At 24.3% G+C, this 23,034-nt stretch overlaps 2 protein-coding genes across 4 annotated transcripts in view; both read left to right on the top strand.

Annotated features, from left to right (window-relative positions):
• Positions 1 to 11,260, top strand: part of LOC100214458 (TAR DNA-binding protein 43) — a 28,036-nt gene extending 16,776 nt beyond the window's left edge. Inside the window, exons 4-8 of one of the 3 annotated variants that reach the window (XR_010642068.1) lie at positions 968 to 1,108; positions 1,335 to 1,529; positions 5,000 to 5,303; positions 10,496 to 10,635; positions 10,704 to 11,260. Coding sequence is in view for 2 of the 3 variants with exons in the window: in XM_065811282.1 (XP_065667354.1) it covers positions 968 to 1,108; positions 1,335 to 1,529; positions 5,000 to 5,302 (639 nt within the window). In the remaining variant the exon portion in view is untranslated. Of the gene's footprint in view, positions 1 to 967; positions 1,109 to 1,334; positions 1,530 to 4,999; positions 5,304 to 6,457; positions 6,686 to 10,495; positions 10,641 to 10,703 lie in introns of those variants that run through there. The other 2 variants (XM_065811282.1, XM_065811281.1) reach the window with 2 other exon arrangements.
• Positions 11,261 to 12,029: 769 nt separating this feature from the next.
• LOC101239974 (lysosome membrane protein 2) overlaps positions 12,030 to 23,034 on the top strand; it is a 66,559-nt gene continuing 55,554 nt past the window's right edge. The window contains exons 1-6 of the mRNA XM_065811283.1: positions 12,030 to 12,206; positions 16,857 to 17,017; positions 17,130 to 17,274; positions 21,595 to 21,828; positions 21,904 to 22,007; positions 22,280 to 22,335. Coding sequence (XP_065667355.1) covers positions 12,072 to 12,206; positions 16,857 to 17,017; positions 17,130 to 17,274; positions 21,595 to 21,828; positions 21,904 to 22,007; positions 22,280 to 22,335 — 835 coding nt within the window. The 5' untranslated portion in view covers positions 12,030 to 12,071. The remainder of the gene's footprint in view (positions 12,207 to 16,856; positions 17,018 to 17,129; positions 17,275 to 21,594; positions 21,829 to 21,903; positions 22,008 to 22,279; positions 22,336 to 23,034) is intronic.

Below are 23,034 nucleotides of genomic sequence, written 5' to 3' on the forward strand. Positions count from 1 at the left end.
ACAATTCTTTAAAAATAACACATTTTTATTGTCAGCATGAATGTATTATATATTTATCTATGACTAATTAAAGTGGTTTAAATATGTTTGCTTTTCACTCTTACTTTTTTACTTCTAGTTTTTTAAGTATTATGTTAAATAAAAACAATTTCTAAAAGAAATATCTTAATAGTATTATATACGTTACCTACTCATCAACTGCAACTTAAACTTTAAATTAAAACTTAAGCTGTAAATTATAACAGTAACTTACACTATTTTAATCTCTGCCAAACAAGAAAATTATTAGATAATATTTAAATATGAGAGATAGTATGTTAATAAAATAACAGTTGCGTACAAAAGATACAATTTTTGTACGCAACTGTTTTGTACTGGGGGGGGGGGGCGGCGGTTGAGAGAGGAGTGTAAAGCAAAGAAAAATTTTTTTTTGCAATTAAATTTTTTTCCGTTTATTCAAGCCCTGTATACCTTTGTACCTTCATATTTTTTTTTACAATTTATGACCTTTCTTTAAATAACAACATTTAAAAAAAGTCATTAGCACTGCTAGGTATCAGTTGTTAAAAAGTTGATGAAAATATTTTTTTGTATAATTACTAAATTGTTATTAAGTTTTAAAATCTTATTTTTTTTAAATTTTATATAAAATTGTTTAATTACAATTTTTACAGATAATTATATTCCCAATTGTGGAGCGCATTTCAAAGCTGTTCATTATTATTTTTTTATTTTAAAATAAATTGTTTGAAAATGTAAAAACAAATTTACAAAATATTTGAAGAATTAAATATATTATGTTATTTTTAAAATATCTTTAATATTAAATTTATATAAAAAATATTTTAGCAATTTTTATCATATTTTTACATATATAATCATACTTTTTTTTATTTATTTTGGTATCGTTTGATTTTTTTATAATTATCGCTATTAAAAATAAATTTTGTTTTAAATTTTGATTTAGATAAAAATTGATCCTTTAACTAAAGAATCTCGAGGGTTTGCTTTTATTCGCTTTAAGAATGAAGCCGCTGCTCAAAAGGTGCTTAAAGTTGACCATAGTATTCTTGGTAGGAGGTGTGAAGTACGACTTCCAAAAAAAAAGGTGTGTATGTATTTTTTATAAATAAATTAATGAGTAATAATAACAATAGTTATTAAAGTTTATTAAAAAAAATATGAATGAATACATAAAATATACATGAATAAATATTTAAAGTAATAAATTAAATACTAATAGTTTCAAAAAATAAGTTTTTTAAAAATAATCATTTTTCGAGATACCTAGAATCTTTTGAGTTTTTATTTTTTTATTTTTTGTTATTTAACAGGAAAATAAGCGTGTAAAGCTTTTCATTGGACGTTTACCAGCAGATACAAGTGAAGATGATTTACGCAAGTATTTCAGTGATTATGGTGAGCTTACTGATGTCTACCTACCAACTCCATTTCGTGGGTTTGGTTTTGTTACCTATGCTCAAGCAGATGATGCACAAATTGTTCTTCATAAATCACATTCTTTAAAAGTATTTTTTTTTTTTTAATAATTTGTTGATAGATATTACAGCTGCATAACTGTTATTGTCAGGAATAGCAAATTCCTGACCACATTTTAAATATTTTATTGTAACAACTTGACCCTGTTTCTATAGATGCTTTGATAACTTTTCAAAAGTGTGCAAAAAAGCTTAACTTAATAATGGAGAGACAATTACTAAAAAAAAACTTTACTCAAAAAAGAAAGAAACCCTATTTTTATTAATAAGAACTTAAATAACTTAAAACAAAACAAAGTTAAAAAAGTTATACACTACGCCACTACCGCATGAGCTGTATGAGAAAATTATAATTATTACAATATATAATAACAAATTGTATTCATCATAAAAAATATATTTTTTTTAGATAAAAAAATTGATATTTGTTTGCAAATAAATATTGTATATTTTTTATGCAATGTATAGTTTAAATAATTAAATAATTTAAATAATTAAATAATTTACATAAATTAAAAAATTTAAATAATTAAATAATTTAAATAATTAAATAATTTACTGAGCTTTATACAATTTACTTCTAAAATTTATATATAATAAATGTAATATAAATTTATTAATAATAATAAATTTAAAATTTTTTTTTTCTTAATCCTTAAATTAGAAACACAATTATTTTTAAACAAGGAAACCTGAAGAAAAAAAAAGGAAACTACGATACAAAAGGGGACTCCTACAACTATAAATGATGTTAATTAAAAGCATTAAATTTAAAAAAAAAATGTTCAGTATATTATTGACTCAGAAAAATTACATTTAAAATTATTATAACAACTGAGTTATTCAAAGTTGGTAAGACATTATAAATCTTGCAAACTTTTTTTTATACATGTTCAACATGTTACTTCAAAAACTAGTTTGCACAAGTTTACAATATGTAACAACAAGTTTGCTACATCATAATGCAACTTTGTAAGTTATCGTTAATTGGGATGTCTTTTGGGTTTTTTTGCCAACCCTGGATTATTTGTACGCGCATACAAATAATGTCTACATAATGGAAAACTTATTTGTTTAAATAATTAAATGTTTTTATGTCATTAATAAATAAGTGTAGTGCTGTGGATTTATTAGCCATCAACTTTTGAATATTTTTGGTATAAGTTGTTAATGATGGACCCAAATTATTAATTTAATTAAGGCAAAAGCAGTTTGAAAAGTATCTAGTACAAATTATCAAGTACTAACAAGTGACAACTGAAAAATGGGACTGGGTTTGAAAAAAATAATTAAAAGATAAAAATAATTAAAAGTTCCTTGAATTGTCATGTAAAATCAAAAGGAAAAATCTTTAAGCTTTTGTTCTAGTTTGTTTATTATTATTATATTTATAATATTTTATGTATTCCTATTTTTTTTAGAAAAATAGAAAAATAATTCAAAACAAAAAAAAGTAAGGAAACAGTGTATAAATTTTATTTAAAATACATTTTGATAAAAAGTTCACTCATGACCATTTTAAATTGAGAACCTAAAAGTTCTATCAATAAGATATTTCCTAAAATATGACAAAAATATTGTTGAGAATTTCTCAGCTCTGTTTTGTGTTTAGCTAGCTTTACATTTAGAAATCTATTTAAATTGTTTAGCATAATCTCACTATGCAGAAACATTTCAGTGGGTATCTAAACAAGAAAAAAGTTCACAAGAAAATTTTATAAAACTTTGTTTAAGTATCAAGTGTTGCTTTTTTACAGTTGATATTGAGCTCATACATAATTTAGACTTAATTAGGTCTAGTGGATAATGTTAAAAAGAATAGTTTAATTAAGAATAACTGATTTTATATACATATACATATATATATATATATATATATATATATATATATATATATATATATATATATATATATATATATATATATATATATATATATATATCAACCCTTGGAATAAGGGTCGACCTAACTGCCGACCAGAGACTCAGTGTTTGAGATTAGCAATTTTTTGCTGACCTTGTTTCTATGTTTTATGGTAAGACCTTTGCATCAAATTTTTTTTTGCTGACCTGATGCCGACCTTTAAAAGATTGAGATTGGCAATTTATTGCCGACCTCAATTTTTTTAGAGTCAATAAACTCAATAATTATGCACAAGCTATCTGTTTATTTATTTAAAAAATTGCTTAATAAATACAAAATTTGGTTTTATACTTGTTATATGCATATGTTTGTAACGTTAATGTTACGAGAATATATACATACAGTTCTTTAGATGAGCATTGTCTTTCACACTAGCTATCCTTTTATTTATTAATAACATTACTTATCTAATAAAAAATTTGACAAAGACCTATTAAAGTTTTTACTGATTATGAAAAATGTTTTATATTTTCTTATTGTAATAGAATGCAGGCATTTTAAGAATTATTACAACAATTAAAATATATTAAATATATATTTATATATATATTAGTATATTTATTTACACTATAATATATTAAAGTAATTAAAATATGAAATATATTATCCACTATATAAATAAAAATTATAATTCAATGATTTAGAGTTTAATAATTTTATTTTTCATCAGTTACATATATTTATATTTATATCAGTTACATAGTTTTATATTTTATATATATAATTTAGTGTGTAATAATTTTATATTTACCAAATAGTCCAATATTATCAAAAACTTTTGCATTTAAATTGACGCTCTTTTAAAATTTTTTTTTGTAACAACCGTGCCTTTTAAAAAGCATTGCAGTTTATGATACAATTAATTTTTTTTTTATAAAAAATGACTTTTTCTATAAAAATTTTTCTATAAAATATAATTTTTTTTTTTTTAAATGTGTTTTTCATTTTAGTTACAATACTAATTATACTTTTGAGAAAAAAGTTATACTAAAAACCGTTTTAGGGGAGTGTAGGCCTATATATATATATATATATATATATATATATATATATATATATATATATATATATATATATATATATATATATATATATATATATATATATATATATATATATATATATATTATATATATATATATATATATATATATATATATATATATATATATATATATATATATGCATATATGGATATATATATATATATATATATGCATATACATACATATACTTATATATAAAAACTATAAAGAAAATACATGAAATAACATTTTTCTTTTTAGTTTTACCTCACATTTTATAAGAGTTGTACCTCTATAAATCCAGTCCCATTTTTCAGTTGCCACCTGTTAGTTATCCTATAGATAGTATGTTTAGGTATATTCTTAATTAAAAAAAAAATTTAAAATATTTTTATTTGTTTTACAAAACAAAATTTTAGACAATAATGAATTAGTAATTAAAAATTTCATCTTACTATTAATTAAATTGTTTATTATATAACTTAAAAAATACTTTTAAAATAAATTAAGTATACTTAATTTATGAAGTAAATTTAAATTTATATTAAAAGGGTAGCAGGATGAATGTCACCATTGCTGAACCAAAAGGTGAAACAAGAAGAGATTTTGGTCGCAGAGAAAGTAGTGGACGCAGTTCTAGACAAACATTTGACTTTGAAGACATGCGTCGGCTTATGTACAACAATACCAGAGGTTATTCATCTGCCTTAACAAATGGCTTTTTATCTAATGAAAATTATGGTTATGGAAAATCTCGAACTGTTGAACCTAAAGAAGCTGTTACTTTTATCCCTGATGCAGCTCTTCAACAAGCAACTTCACGAAATTTCTGGGCTCCTGAAAGTGAAAAATAAGGTAATCCAAAAGTTTATGCTTATTTACTTTATAACAGGTTCATGTTTAATTTACATAAATAAGTGCATTATAAAGAAAAATAATTTTTTTACTTTAAACAAGTTTTAAAGTTCGAAAGTTATGTTTATTAAATTACATTTATCAAAATTAAAAAAAGTTTGAACTTTTAAATTTTTTTTTAAAAAAGCTTTGTGCTCTATAAAAAAAAAATATAACCTAATTGAAATTGAAACTCTATTTTGATATTAAAAAATTAAAATATATATAAAAACATAAAAAAAAGTGTATATTTAGTTTTTTTTGTTAATATTGTAAATTTTTACTTATATATAATATTCATTTTTGTATTTAGCTATCAAAGATCTTTTTTATTTAATCAACTTTCTGTAGAGTCATAGCTGATTGTTACAGCTGTAAAAAAAAAAAATAATAATAATAATAATAATATATATATATATATATATATATATATATATATATATATATATATATATATATATATATTTTGAATATATTAACTTAAAAAATAATTTCTATATATAGCATAGTTTTTCAAAATTTAAGAAATAGTTGTATTTAATATTTTATCATAATATAAACGTTTTTTTTCCTTCTGATTTTTGATTTTATAAAAGAGTTGTTATCAAATGTTCATAATTGTTTCCAAATTAAACAAAACATTAAAAAATTAGTTTGACCATTGAACAAAATAACAGCGCTCAATATTTGACTACTTTTATTTGAAGCGCTCAAAATCACAGTGTTTATACTTAAACAAAGTGCTTACCAAATTTTAATTTTACCATAATAAACTTCTACTCAAGTTCATTGTTGTTAATCTTCAGCATAATGCTTTACAAATTTCCAACACTCCTCCATCTTTAGATTTGACAAGTGATGTTAGTTTATTTAAAAACTGGGTGTGTATGTTTTTTTCAAAAACTTTATTATTTATTTTTTAAAAATTTTTTATCAAAATTTTAAAATTTCAATTGTGTTAGTTCTACAATAACAGGATTTGATTATGAAGATGCAATATGTTGTACATCCAGATATTTTTCAGCAAATTCTATAGGCATCAAAAATGGCATTATGTAAAATTGAGTTTATTTGATAAAATTAAGTTTTTAGTTAAAATTTGTTTTTATCAATAGAGAATGAGATCGACCAGAATGTAGTATTGAGCGATATCAACATTCCAGGAAGATTTTCGAGCGTATCAAGTGTTATTTAAAGTGAGAGAGTTACAATGACTTCTTTAACGAGTGAATATAAACGAGTTAAATGTATAAAATATTTATACGATGATGTTGTTCATTAATGGTGTAATTTCTATAAAATGTTATAATAATAATTTGAAGAAATCAAGCTGTGTATCAAAACTGTGTAATAGTCAAACCATCTGATATTCAAAGTTGTTTTTAGGGAAGTATTTCTTTGTTTATTATTATTATTATTATTATTATTTTTTATTATTATTTCAACAAAAATAGGTCATTGAAATGTAAAATAAAATAGTGTTATTAAAAGTAAAATAAAAATTACATATTTGAAAAAAACAAAAACTTTTACCATAAATTTAACCAGAGTTCCCACAAAATTGCACTTTCATGTGCTGAAATGCATGCAAATATCTCTATTTTTATCATGGCAAAAACTTCAAAACAGTAAAAAACTCACAAAATATTGTTTAACAAAACTGCCTAAAAAATACTTTTATTTGTATAAATTAGTTATTAGATATTAACATTATATTAATAGGAGAAAAAAAGACCTTAGAGCAATAAATACCCAGACTAATGTAAAACTAAATTTGTTCAAATGAAAATATATAAGATTTAGAATTATAAGAAGATAAATAAGCTTGTTTAGTGCAAAATAAAATCAAGTCTGATTAGTGAAAAAGAAAACAGTTTCTGAACAACATTTATTTAAAAAAAATTTAAAAATTGTATTTATAAATTTTTTTTACATAAATATAAAATTTAAACTATAATTTTTTAAATTATAGTTTTTTTACATAAGTTTAAAATTTAAATTATAACTATATAAAATAAATCTGTTTGGCTTAACTTAAAAGCAAATTAAAGTAAACATCAATTTAAATAATCTTATTGGTTTTTGAAATAGTTTAACCCATAATTACCTTTACTTAATTCTTCAAAAAATCAACACAAAGTTGTTTTGATGAAGGCAGTTTATCTTAAGGAAAAATAAATGTAGTATAAGGGTTTTATAGGGTGTTTCTCAAAAAACCTTTTTTGCAGAAACAGTTTTTCTGCATAAAATTTAAAATAATATTTTTTTATAAAATGGTTGTTTGTGAAATTTCTTTTAAAATTAAGCTTTATTGAAAACCTTACATGACTTTTTTTTTTTAATTAGGGACCAATCGAATTTTTAAGGCCATGTGGCACCACTATTTTTGAGCCACAACCCCACAATGAGTCCAAATCGCAAAAAGGTGTCAAAAAGTTTTAAAATTTCAAAATCTTAGTTAACAGCATCAATCAGTTTAGTTATTTTGAAGCTGGTTGATGATACTGTTGGATCACTTTGTAACAGCAGATAATGATATTGGTTTTTCATTGCATTTGTTGTCGAAATTTTATGTGTATGATTCAGTCAGTATTTTACATGTAAGGTTTAGGCAATTTGAATGTATTTATTTTGTGCTTCCTGAGCCTCTTCTGAATATATACCTATCAGGAGTTCAAAGCAATCCAAAATCTGATAACCATGAAATCTGATAACCTTGCTTTAATAGCTTGTGTACAGTTACTGGCATTATGTAACATATTTTTCAATTATTATTTTAAAAGTAGCTAAACAATATTTTTTGCCTTTGAATCAAGGTGGTACCTACTGCACACAGCTTTCATTATATTATTTAATCTAACAATGATTTTAAAATCAACTCTTTTAATATTTGCAAAAGTATCTGCATTCTCAAATGCTCTTCTGGCTGTATCACCTGTGTTTGAGGAACCATAGCCATGCATGTTTATCATTTTTCGACTTTCCACCAAGCATAGTTAAGTCAATAACAATTTTAATTTTTTTTTCATTCAGGGGCTATTCTAGACTGTTTTCGACAGCATCAACTGTATTTGGGCACTGCCCAAATTAAAATTTGAGGACCTTATTTTTTTAAATTTTTTTTTTTTTTACGACAATTTTTTTTTTTTACATTTTTATGGCATTCCCCCCTCCCCCGCTAAAAAATAGAAATTTTACGCTAAATTTCTCTGGGACAGTGGGTACCGCCACCCAAATTTTTTTTCTAGAATAGGCCCTGTCATTGCTAAAAAGATCTAGATCTAAAATATAGTCCTCTAGATTTTTAATTTTAAGTGACAAAGCTTGATCTGCAGACATCATAATTGACTGATGTCACTATTGTTTGTTTAATCTTAAAAATCTTTAATCTTAACTTGTTTAATCTTTAAAAAATAAGTTACACAAGCTTTTAATACTTGTTCCCAAATCTGATTTTCCAAGACTTAGTTCGCACAACAGCAGCTTAGTGCTTAGTCTCTTCCATTGAATGGGTTTTAGCTAAGCTAAAATAACATAATCATTATTGGATAAAGTTTTACAATTATGATAATGCAAATTCTCATTGAGGTTATTTGACAGATTTTTTTTCTTTTTTGTGTTGAAATTATTTGTCCCTAGTTTGACACTTGTGTTACTTCAGTTCAGTTTTTATTAGTGTCATTTCTTAATAAAATGATACTATGTATGCGAAGAAAACTTTTACAAATCAATCCCCTTCCAACATAAAACTAATATATAACAGAACTGAGTATTTTTACCATGAAGCTATCACTAGGAAGATTACCATAGAAGGTTTAAGAGCTCCTCCTACCTTTAGCCACTATTAAGAGGGGATTTTATATTAGAATTAGAATAGAGATTCACTTCTTATATACAGGTTTCACTTGCCTTACATATACATTTTATTACATGTATTTTTTATTAAAACTTATTTTTTAAATCACAGGTCTTTAAAAATAAACACAACAATTACTTCTAAAGTACCTTGAAACTTTCCTCCTTTTTGTATTCCTGCTTTTAAAGCTAAATCAGGTTTAGTATTTTTATTCTGAAACAATTTACCCTCTGGATAAGACCAATTAAACAAGAAGTACCCTACAAAGATACTTCTTGTTTAATAAAATTTGCTAAATTGTGATAATACTTTTTATACTTTACTCAGACAAAAATTTATACTCAATTTATTTATACTCAATTCAGGCTCAATTTTATTTCAAAATAAAAAGTCTAATTTTTCTTAGAGTACCACATCAGACAGTTCTTTTTTTGGTGATTGCAAATAGCTTGCAAATTCATATGATTAATGACACATACAACTGACACACATGACATGCCAACTTCTTTAATTTTTTTGATTAATAATTATTTTAATGATTAATACTTTATTTATATTTATAAGTTGTAATCTTTTCATGTTTAATCAACAACAAAAAAAATACTTGTATAATTTTGAAAACAAAATCTTGTACGCTTTACAGTAAATAATTTCCAACAATATAGAATTCAAACTTTGCTACAGAAAAATAATTTATTTTGAGTTTAAATAAGGTTAGTATAAAAAGATTGCTGTAAATTCACCTTCTATTTGAAAAAAAATTCTGAAAAAAGCTTTTGACACTTTTTCACGATTTAGACTCAGAGTGCACCCTGGAGTTTATACGGAACATGGAAAATATTGATATAAAACTTTCTGGTTAAACTGTGACCTTTGATTAATAATTTATAACTTAACTTTTTTTGCTCATCTGTCATTATCCCTTCTCTGTTATTCTTAAATGAGAAACTCTTAAGTGGTCTTTTATGAAAATCATATGTAGTTTACTGATATTTAGAAAATTTAGGAGTCATTAAAAAATTTGTGGTAGCTCTGTGGAGTAGATTGAAAAAGTATTTTAACAGTCAAATATTAAATTTTTAAAAAGTTTTTATTTACTTTTTTTTAGTTTGGCATTTTGGAAATCTCAACAAAAATTTTGTTGAGATTTTCTATGTTAGTATATTTTTGTATTGAGTTATATATTTAAGTTTAAGTTTTCTGGATTAAAAATTTTACTTACAAGCTTTTTTCTTTTCTAAGAAAATTATTTTTAAACATATTTCTAATTTTTATAAGAATTTTTTTCATATAATAGTAACAAAATAGATTTGCTTCTATGACAACACATAGCTTATCAACTTTTCTGCTTTAACTATTGCATATTTCAAATCAATTGTTCAATATATGACAACAGATGTGCTACACATGTGTTACATGCAATGCTAGTAAGATCAGGTATTTTTAACTATTATTTTTAATAATGATTTATTAGTCAGAAATAAAAAAGAATTTTTTTTTTTTAGTTTTTAACAAAAATCATTATGATTGGAAAACATCAAATCAAACTGTCACAAACGTTAAAAGTTACTACTCCAACATTTAATTGATGAAAATTTGTTTGATGAAAATTGATGAAAAGTTGTTTGTGTATTATGAATTTTTATGTAACTTTTTACTTTGGTCTTCATCCATTCCTTAGATCAAAACACTTTGACTACAAGTGAAGATGGGCAAATTATGCCTATATTTTAGAAAGCTAAATTTAAAAAATTTGTAATTGTAATTAAAAACTGTGACTTATAATGTCCAAAAAAAATAAAGAAGTAAATATTTTTATAGTTTATTTGAAACAAGAGTGGTTATCATTATATCTTTAACAAACAAAATTTCTTTAACTTAAATTGTTTTATTTTTTAGACTATTTACTTTTCCTATTTTATATTCTACTATTTATTAGATCTTTTACTTTAAAGAACCGTTTTTTTTTGTTTTTAAGATTATTTACTGTACTTTTTTCAGAAACTTTTTTATTAAAGTTTTCAAATTTTTTTTTATTATTGTAATAAATTTTAATAGATTACTCATAAATGTTTTAAGTTTGTTCATTATCTTAAGAAACAACAACTACATAATTTTTCATAACAAGCTTGTCTGAAAATCCAATTAAACCCATGATTTTGTTCTTAGATGTTATTTGTATTTTTTCCACATATTTAACATTTGGTTTATATAGAAAATATAATTTAAATCAAAATTTTCACAACATCCTACCACTTCAGTTTTTTTCATGTTGATATCTGTTTAATAAGTTTTCAACTAGGTAATGTAATTTGTATGCTAAAGTTGAATATGCTTTTCCACCTGGGAAGGCTTGACTTTATATTTTAAATTGTTACAGAGTTATATAAATTTCGATATACCTTTATGTAAACGTAAGTTAATATAGTATTTATAAAATATATATTTCAATATAAATAAAAACTTTCATCATCTTCATCAGCATCATCCTCATCATCCTCATCATTCTCATCATCATCATCCTCATCATCATCATCATCATCGTCATCATCATCATCATCATTATCATCATCATCGTTGTCATCATCATCATCATCATTAACAAGTTAAATAAAATAATAATGATGATGATGACATCATCATTTTATTACTGTTTACTGTTTCATGATGATTTTGTGTTTACATATCAGGATGATTTTTATGTTTATTTTATAATAATTTTGTTTCAATATTATTTTTATTCATTATAAAATTTTAATAATCTTTTTTATCATTATTTATCATTAATATATTTTAACATTATTTTAATCAAATGCAAATGTGTATGCGATGAATAGATTAAATTAAAAATAGTTAAACTTGCATAAATAAAAATGGCAGCAAAAAAGAAATGCTGCACTTACAACTTAGTGCTTTGTATTTTTACTGTGATTGGTGGATTGCTTTTATGTCTTGGTATTTTAGCAGCAATTTTTCATCCTAAGCTTTATAGATACATTGTGGAAAAGGTTTTGTTTATTATATTATATTGATATTTTTTTAAATAATGCAAAATCAATATTTGGTTTATAAATATAAGAATTAGTTAAAACTAGATTTAAAAAAGTCACATCTATGTGTGTTCTTTATAATAAAATAAAATTTAAGAAATTAGCTTTTGAAAAATATCATAGAACATTTAAGAAATTTTCAATTATAAAAAATATCCATTGAAAAGTTCTAAGCTTAAATTTATTTATATATATAAAATTTAATGTTTTAATGACAAAACTATTGCCAGCAACTATCGCCCTGTCTCATTAACATCTGTCCCCTGCAAAATATTAGAATCTATTATAAGAGAGAAAATTGAAACATATCTTTACAACAACAATTTATTGACAACTCAACGACATGGATTTATAAAAGGGAAATCTTGCACCACTAATTTATTAGAAACTCTAGACTTCATTTCTTTTTGCATTAGCAATGGTATACCTGTGGATGTAGTAATGCTAAACTTTGCTAAAGCTTTTGACACTTTTTTTTCCACACAAGAGACTCTTAACTAAATTAAATGCTTTTGGTATTCAGGGTTTAGTTTTAAAATGGATAGAAAACTTTTTAAAAATAAAACACAAAGAATTGTTCTTAGTAAAATTGTTTCTGAGTGGCTTGAAGTTTTTAGTGGCATGCCACAGACCTCTGTTATTGGACCATTGATGTTTATTCTATATATTAACGATCTGCCAGACAAGTTAATCATTATATGCAAATTATTTGCTGATGCTACCAAGATTTTATCCAAGGTAATTTCTGAGGATAGTACCTCAATTCTACTGAATAATTTAAAAGCAGCATTCAAATGTATAATATATAAGACTATATAAGAATTTTGGACATTAAATCTTATAAGATTTAATGTCTGAAAATGGGGATTAATGCACTATATAGTAATCAATAAAAAGAACCCTCTCTATAATAATGTTACAAAGTTACCTGAATCAGAAAGTACAAAAGATTTAGGAGTGATTTTTTTGAAAAATCTTAAGTGGAAGGACCAAGTGATTTCTGCAACAAGTAATGCAAGTAGAATGTTGGGTCGTGTGAAGAAAGCTTTTACCATATTGGATCCCCAAATACTAAAATCACTTAATGTCACTTAAATACGTCCTCCTTTAGAGTTTTCAGTATCAGTTTGGTCCCTATACTCAAAAAGTGACTGTAAAGTAATTGAAAGAGTGCAGCATCCAGCCGCGGAATTGGTTGAATCAATTCAATGGTTAAGTTATGAGGAGCGTTTACAAGTTCTAGGATTGATAACTCTATCTGAAGGGAGTGAAAGGGGGGGGGGGGGTATGATTCAACTATATGAAATCATGAGCAAAGTAAATAAAACAGAAAATATAATAAAAATTGATAAAAATTAAGTTAGAGGTCGCTATTTCAAACATTACAAAGAAACACTGAAAAATCAATTAAGACAATTTTTTTTACAACAGATCTGCAAAACTCAATGCTTTCAGAAATTGTGGAGTTTTAGACAGTTAACTCTTTAAAGCAAGCTTTGACTGTTGGACGAATCTATCGATATAATATTATCCTTAAATCCTTACCAAGCCAGTTATAGTAAAAGTTACTAACTAATTAAGAAGTTTTAAAAATTTATTTTTAATTTTATTTTTAAAGTTAGAAAAAATATTTAAAAAAAAATTTAAACTTTTTTAATTAAATATATTTAAGTGAAAAATATATTTTATAATAATTAAATTATAAAAGTTTTTATTAAATTAAAATTTTAAACTTCTGAAAAAAGTACAAAAGGCAGTTTTTGTAACATTTGGAGAGTACCAGTTAGCCAGAAAAATAAACCCGAAATATCTGAATTAATACTTCACAATCCTCACTTTACATCAACTGCTACCGTAGCAACCGTGGAAACATACAAGTCAGAATTTATTAATGTTTTTGCATCTGAACGACTAATATATTCTAATCATGGGTAGAATAATTTTGACCCTAAATCAGTGGAAAGTGGCGAATTTCAAGTATAAATAGTATTCATAAGTAATTTAAAAACTACTGCAGCTACTGATGCTACAAAGAGATTGTAAATTGCTACAAAGAGGTTGTAAATTGCTACAAAGAATTATCTAATGAAAATAGGAATTGAATAGTATGGAAATGGTAGTCAGATTAAATTTCTTTTAAATCCAATCAAAGTTATCTTTTTCTATGCAAAGTGATAAAATTAATATGGTTAGTATGATGTATGAAAAGTATAATATAGTTGGTATGATGTATGAAAATTATGATATGGTTAGTATGATGTATTTTTTGTTGAAAGCAAAAGATTGTTTGGATTTAGTTTTAAATTATTTTTTTGAAAAACCCCCACAAAAGGTTTGCTTTCAAAAGTCTCACTATTTGGAGGAAAAATATCATTTTCAAGACATTGAGCTGAAAAATTATGATAGATCACTTCATTTAATCCAAACAAAAGAGTGTTACAAATGTGTGAAAAGTTGCATTATATAATTAAATTAAATTATTAATTAAATATATATATATATATTATATATTAAATATCAAATAAAATAAAATAATTAAAAAAAAATGCATGTAGTTTTTTAAACTTACACAAATTCAACGCAACAATATTGCAAAGGTTATAATAAAAATATTGGGAGTATGCATTGCAGATGAATGTTTTATATTGAGATTCATAATTTGATATATGTCCATTCATATGCAGGTATATATCCAACAGGCTGAATTAAGTTTTACCTAAAAGCTATATCCCTAGGCTGCAAACGTCAGTCCAATTTCAACTGTTGGAGTGCAAAGACGTTTTTTCCAAAATTTTAAACATTGCTGAATTTGTGCCTAAAAAACTGTTTTTGCGGGGATGTGCATAGAATATTATTGGAAACATACGGTGACAATGCTCTTTCAAAACAAACATGCAGAAGATGACCTTAAACATGAAGAACATTATGGTGCTGAGAAAAAGTTTGAACATATCAAATTGGAGCATTACTTGATGAAGATCCATGCCAGACAATATCATAATCAAAATCAGTATGCTCAAATTAGTTTGGGGGGTTGATTTGGTTGGTTTAAACTATCAAGTAAAGTAGGGGGAAGTGATTTTTAGGTTTTTTAGTTAATTTTTTAAAAGTATTAATCTTTTATTGTCTTAATCTATGTGAAATTAAGTTATATATCGATATCTTATCAGTCATTTGCATAACAAAAAGTTATTAAAATTTTTTATCATATTTAAACAGTCTCTCTAATTTACTTCTAAACAATGGCTCAGTTAAATACATAAATTTACAAAAAAATTATTTTCTAAATATCTAAGGAGTGGGGGGGGGGGGGTGCGATTGCCTCATTCTCTAGCTTTGTTGACCCCCTCCTTTGGATCCGCCTTTAGTAGTATCTGCAAACAAGTGTTAATAACATTGTTATTAACTAATTAACATTAGCAGTTTTTGAAACAATTTTGATGAGCAAGAGATATAAAATGTACACTAGTTATTCTACTTTAACTTCAGAGAATAAAGTTCTTATTTCATTATTGTTCGAAATAATTGTATGTAATTAAGAACATTAGTTTTTTTTTTCATTCAATCTTTTCAATTATATTCTCATAGATTTTCACGCCATTTGCAAAGTCATTGCAATGAAATAAATTATTTTAACATAAATTTAAAAGTATCAATTGCCCATTTGCACTTTTAAAAATTGATTTTATTTAAAATTGATTTTATTTAAAATTGTTTTGTTAGCATTGATTTTATTTAAAATTGTTATTATTAAAATAATACAAATTTATTAATTTTCACACATTAACTTATTTTTGCATTTATAAAGTTTAGTCATGAAGAACTATTACTAAGATAAAATTTAAACAATTAAAATAATAAAATTTTGACTGTCCAAAAAAAACAATTGACTGTCAATTCCTTGTGTTGACCAGTCGAATTGACCGCTCGCCTTTGATTTCTTATTTTCCGCGCTGCATTGTGTAATAAGTAAATAAAAAATTCTAAACAATAATAAAAAAGCTCAACTTCACTTGATATTCTGTTCTGTAAAACCCAAATATGCCCATATCTAGTTTCAGCAAACTAATCTGCATTTTCACTTTTGACATTTATAGTATTTTTTCTTGTGCTTTTTTTCTATTTTTTTGTCTGTGTTTCCTTTAACTAAAGAAATATGAGTGTTTGACAATACTTTTAAAAAAGAATACCAAATTTCATTTAAAAAATTTAATCAGCTACCAAATTTCATTTAAAAAATTTAATCAGACATTGTCTGACCCAACAAAATTTTATTGTGACATTTTGTCCGGGACCTTACAAAGAATTAGTTTGACTCTTTTTCTACTTGTTCTTTGTTCTCTCTTAACATCTGTTTGTTTTTCTTTGTATTAGTTATTCTCCTTGATAATTTTTTTTCCATATGTATTTCATATTTCTTGTAAGTTTTCAACACTTTCAAAAATTTCACTTTTCAAAAATTTCCAAAATGTAGATTTCCTGCACCAAATAAAACAAAGTTATTTTAAAAATTAAAAGTTATTAAAGAGGTTTTTTCATAAAGGTTTTAATAAAATATTTGCTTTTTTTAATTGTGTTTTTCAATTTCAATTTTTTACAAATTTAAAGGAGTTAGTTATGAAACCTGGTAATGAAGCATATAATAATTGGTATTCTCCACCAACACCTGTGTATATGCAGTATTTTATCTATAATTACACTAATGTAGCAGATATATTTACTGATGGCAAAAAACCACAAGTTCAACAAATTGGACCATACTCATACAAGTACAAATTAAGTTTATATATGCATAATATTTTATTGATGAAAACCCTAATAAAAAAAACATTGTATTGATTTTTAAGTGTGTGAGCTTTAATCTAAAAACTGTTTTATTAGGGAGATACGCATCAATGCGGTTGTGGAACAAAATGATTATGAAATAACTTACTTGCAAAATTATTCTTATGTCTTTGATCCAGCAACATCTTGTGAAGGTTGTAATGAGAATGATATGGTTTGGGCTCCAAATGTAGCTGTACTAGTATGTTGTATTATTAATATTAATATCAGTGTAATTTTCTTTTCTAATGTTTTAATTAAATTTTCTTATGTTTTAAATAAATTTTAATTAAATTAAATTTGACATATTAATGTCTGCAAGAAATGTCACTAATGATATTATCTACTTATCAAAGCAGTTTAATTACAAGGAATTTATTTTTTTATAAATATAATGAGTATATACATATTATAGCGAGAATACAACCAATTTTGGGGTACTTCGAAAGATACATGTAATATAAGTTAATATAAAAAAAAGAAGTTGGCTTTCTTGGACAATTTTAGAAAGGAGTGATTTAGTAATTTTTCCTAGATATGCTATTTGAAGCAAGCTTAAGCAAAAAACTAGAGCCTATATACTCAGAGAGCGAATATATATGTAGTCCTATATTTCAACAAAACAAAAGTATTAAGAGTAACATGTAATAAATCATGAAGTAAGTTGTGGATTAAAATTTATTTCAAACGAAAAAAAGATGATTCACAATACTCACAACTTGTTGGTTTAAATAAACTATTTATAAATGATTTACAATAATGACATTACCAGCTATGGCTCTTAGCATGAAAAATCACTAACTTGACAATGAAACAATAACTTTTTAAAATGAAATTATAGAGGTATTATGTGGATTACATGTATTTAGTCAATGTGGAAAAACAAGATGGAAACTTATTCCATCTGGTGTTCTTTTATCAACAATATCAACTATTGCAAATTAAATTTCCTTTAAAAAAAAATTGGTTTTATAAGCCACTGGGGTTTAACCCGGACTGGTTATAAAATCTTTTTTCACTGGCAAAACAATTAATTTCTACAGCTATTCAATTTAAAAATGACTTAAAACTTATTTTTTTTTGCTAATGAAACAAACTTTGCATTTTTTTTTTTTTAAATAAAATTATTATTTAGATCATTTAGCCATATCATAAGAATTGTAGTGCTATGCTTTTAGAGAAAGCCAATTGATTAACAAATTTAAACTGATAAACAAATTAAAAGTTAAGCCTTGTATTCTAATTGTCATCAATTTAAATCAAAGCTTGAAAACAGGTTTAAAACATTAAGACTTCAAAACAGAAAAAGCATTTATGTAAAAAGAAAGGAAATGTTAAGAAAAAAAACAAAAGAAAAGAAATCTTGTAAAAAGAAAGGAGTGTTGTTACATCAACTGAGGGTTTGGCACGAGGCAGCGCTCTTTTTTTAATTATTCTTTGTTTTTTTCTTCTTTTTTTGACAACGCCTATATGCTATAATGATAGGAAAAATTGTTATTTTTATACACTATAGTAGATAAGTGTGTGTATATATATATATATATATATATATATATATATATATATATATATATATATATATATATATATATATATATATATATATATATATATATATATAATGTAATCTATATTGTTGCATATCTTTAGTAACTTTAAATTACTATTAAACAATTAGGTTAACCAAAAATTTACTTTACCAAAATTTACTTCATATTAAGTCTCATGGTTTGTATAAATCATATTTTCTATAAAATAGTTGAAATGTTTTTAAAATCAGTTTAAACGTGTTAGTTTTGTTCTAAATAAAATTAATAAAAGATTTTAGATAAGTTAATAAAGGAACTTTTTAGATCTTTTTAAAGGCTTTTTAAGTTTACTATTCTTTTGAAGGTTTTCTTCACCAATCAGTCTAAACAAAAGCTTTTAATTTTCTAGATAAAAATATAAAGTTTCAAGATGTGAAACAAATTTTTTTTTTAAAGTTGTTATTTTTTTTTTTAAGTTGTTAGGGCCAATTGACATTTTCTGCCAATTCTGGGTTCCAGATTTTTTAATTTGGCATTTTCTGGATACAATCCGGATAGTTAGGTTACATAATTACATTTGATATTTGATGTCATGCTCATTAAACAATGTGTTTGTTAAATCAACAAAACTGAAGAAATAAGTAATATATGGAGAGTGGTGTTTTTCTATAAATGCTTTTCGAGTTTTTCTGCTTTATTATGCAAAAAACATTTTCTTTAGGTTATATGGTCTTTTGGTATTTTGGTTTGGTTATTTACTTATTTTGTTTTCTTTATTTTCACTATTTGGATCACTATTTGGATCAATCTTTTTTGTGCTGATACCAATTAATCGATTTTAGCAAAATCTGACTGGTACTGATTTCTGTATTAAGATTCGCTCAAGTCGATTTGAATATATATGAAATCATATAAAATGAAATCGACATATGTCATTAAATTGAAATGTTTTTTAGTTCAAAGTATTTGTTTTTAAAAACTTAAAAAATGATTGAACAAATATGATTAAATAAAACAATTTTAATGTTGATCTACTTATAGCGTATAAAACATTTTCAAATAGAAAAAATCAGTTGATTAGAAATCTTCATGTTGTCACCAAGGTGAGTTGAACCAAGGTTTTTTAAAAATTTGACCTCAATTCAAAACAACTCTTGCCTAAGATCAGCCTAAGATGGGCTCTTTTTCTGGAGATTGCATCTTTTTTTAAAAACTGTTCTTATACAAATCAAGTTTTAATAATATCCACAAGTATCACAAGTATCACAAGTATCACAAGTATCACAAGTATCACAACTTATTTTGATATTTTGATAAAAAGACTAGCAAAAAAAAAAACTTTTAGAAAAATGTTTGATACCTATCATGCTCCCAGTAGTACTGAGTCTAACTTGTTTCTCTACACAGTAATCTTCTTTGTCAAGTTTTGTGGTTCAGAAATAAGATGGGTTTGAGAAAGGAACAACAGTTAAAAAATTTTTTTAGGCCATTAAGATTGTTAATTGATATATGCATGGAAGGCATTGTTTTGCGGTCCCACCAAATCCATCACAAAGGGTTTTACCTAGTAATATTGTAAAAAAGTGCCACTGTGCAGAAATTGCAAAACTTTTTCTATGGTTAAATGAGTTTTTTTTTTTGCTTTTTGTATTTTGATGGAGCTATGTCATTGAAATAAACGTTTTAATAAACGTTTACATTTTTTAATAAACATTTACACTTTTGTAATTGTTTACTTTTATTTAAAATATATAACAAAATAAAAAAATTAACAGTCTTTTTGATGATCTTACTTTACACTACATTTTGTATTATTTTTATAATAATTTATGCTTATTTTTCTTTTAATTCAGTTTTAAAATGTTGCAATAATTTTACTTTTTATAAAAAGAGCTTTCATATTTTTCACAGTTATTTAATTGTCTAAAAATCATCTCAATAAATCATCTGAAAGTGAAGTTGTAGAAGGTTTAAGTATATTGAAAGTTTAATTTTTTCACTTCAACAATTTTATTTTTATTAAAAAAGCTTAGTTTACAAATTGTAAATAGTCAAAGTCTCTTTTCCTCCAGGAATATCACTTTCTTTCATGTTAATTCACAATTAGTTGATCAGTATCCAATTTTATTAATTTTTATGTTTTTTTTATTTTAAGAACAAGTTCAAATTTCAATTCAATTTAAAATGTTATGAAGAAATCATATAAATACTTATCTGTAAGTTCATTTTTGTCAATTGTTAGTAGCTTTTTGGCTGCCAGGTTTTAATATCTTCACCACTTTTCTCTTCAATTTTACATTTCATTTAGTTTCTTTAGCAGCTATGGTGCAGTAGTTAGAGTGCTTGCTGTAGAATTGAGAGGTCCAAGGTTCAATGCTTTAGCCTTATTTGTGATATTGGTAAGGAATGAAGCATAAGTTTTCTAGTTAAATGTTTATCCACATTGCTCTGGAGAAGTCCGTTAGGTCTTCAAATGCCCTTTAATAACCAAATAAAAAAAAGCAGTGCATGGCTTGTATGATGATATGATTCAGAAATTGTAATACGCCAAGTTTTAAACTGTTGCCATAGAAATATTTAGTGCTTTACTTGACTGATGTTTTAGAAGAGTCTTAATCCCAACTCACAGAGACAATAAATTCTGCAACTAACTTTATTAGTTGATTTGGTTTATTTTGGTTTCTTGATGAAACATGAGAACAACAAAACCTTGTTGAAAGATTAATATTACCTTTAAATTTTTATTATTAATTTTACTATAATATAATATAATTTTTTTAAGATATTATCAATCCAAGCAAAAGTTATAATCAATATCTAGTGTATATATATTCAGAATGTTTTTAATTTTTTCCTTAATGATAGATCCTTGATGATATACATTTTTTGGATATAAGGTTTGAAATACTTTAAAAATTTTCTTGATTGAAAGGGAACCATAGATTCAAAAACTTATTATTAGCAACTGTAATTGCTACATTTTATGTTTTTAGACAATTTTGAGTGTCATCAATCCTTTGCCATCTTTCGTAAAAGATGCTATTGATTTTTATCTAAATTATTTAAGTACCCAAAAGCCTTCACTATTTCAAAATCGTTCAGTTTATCAAATATTATGGGGATATAATGATCCGTTTGTTGAAAGCATTAAAAAAATAGAAGATATAATTCAGAAACTCATTCCTAAAATAAAACTTCCAAAAATCGATCCTTACATTGTTCTGCAGGTTCGTAATTTTACCATTTAAAAATTTATTTTGTTTTTAAATTTTTCATATTTTAATCTTTCATGATTTTTAAAGCATAATGGGACAAAAGAAGCCGAAAGCATTGGAAATATTACAATACTTACTGGAAAATCAAATATTAATGATGTTCAAAAGGTTATTAAATGGAGAGGAGTCAAGTAAGTTAAAAGGAAAGGAGTATGTTTGTTATTAAATTATGAGGAGTTGGGTAAATTTGTTTAATGAAGAGGAGAGAATTTGAGGAGAGGAGTCAAAGAGAGGAATAAATTGGTTATTATATGGAGAAGTAATTTTGTTCAACTTATTATTTTATTTTATTTTTTATTTTGAAATTTTTTTAAATTTAGTTATTTAATTGTAATGCTATTTGTATCTTCACCCTTTTATAATTATCATTACATTTGTTATTATTGTTGTATTTATTTAATAGCCATACTGATGTAACTTTCTGGAATACAACATACGGCAGGATGCTAAATGGAAGTGGTGAGAGATTTTTAAATGCTCTTATTTTACTCACCTTGTTATTTTCTTTGTCATTTCCATCTTATTTAATACAAATACAATATAAAATAGTCTAATGTATAATTTTTTTTAAACTTTTATTTTATTTTTATATTTTGAAAAAAATAAGATTTTCATTTTTAATATTTTATCACTTATTGCTTATATTTTATCCTTTTTTAAAGTCTGATTTTAAAGCTCATAATCCCCCTTCATTCATTCATAATCCCCCTTTAGTCATTCATAATCCCCCTTCATTCATTCATAATCCCCCTTCATTCATTCATAATCCCCTTTTTATTTTATAAAACTAATAGAGATTTAGTTAACTATCCAGTCACTACTAAGCTGATAAATGGTAGAACCTTATAACATCAAAAAAAAATATATATATATATATATATATAAGTTGTAAGCCAAATGAAAATATTTAATTCGTTTTTTTTTTGAAGAAAAAAAATTTTGCAGATCCAAAAATTTATTTTTCAAAAGCATTGATTTATTCAATTGATACAAAAGTATTAAATTGTATTTCAGTTTTTTTTACAAAAAAGTATTAATTCAACGGATAAAGAATTGTTTAAGACAAAAGAATTTCAGTTGTTCATCTTTTACTTCAATGAATTCATTTATTTCATTTTCATCCAATCCTATGACAGTATTATCCAAATCAATTCAGGT

This window comes from Hydra vulgaris, chromosome 12 (assembly GCF_038396675.1).
Source record: "Hydra vulgaris chromosome 12, alternate assembly HydraT2T_AEP".
NCBI lineage: Eukaryota > Metazoa > Cnidaria > Hydrozoa > Anthoathecata > Hydridae > Hydra > Hydra vulgaris.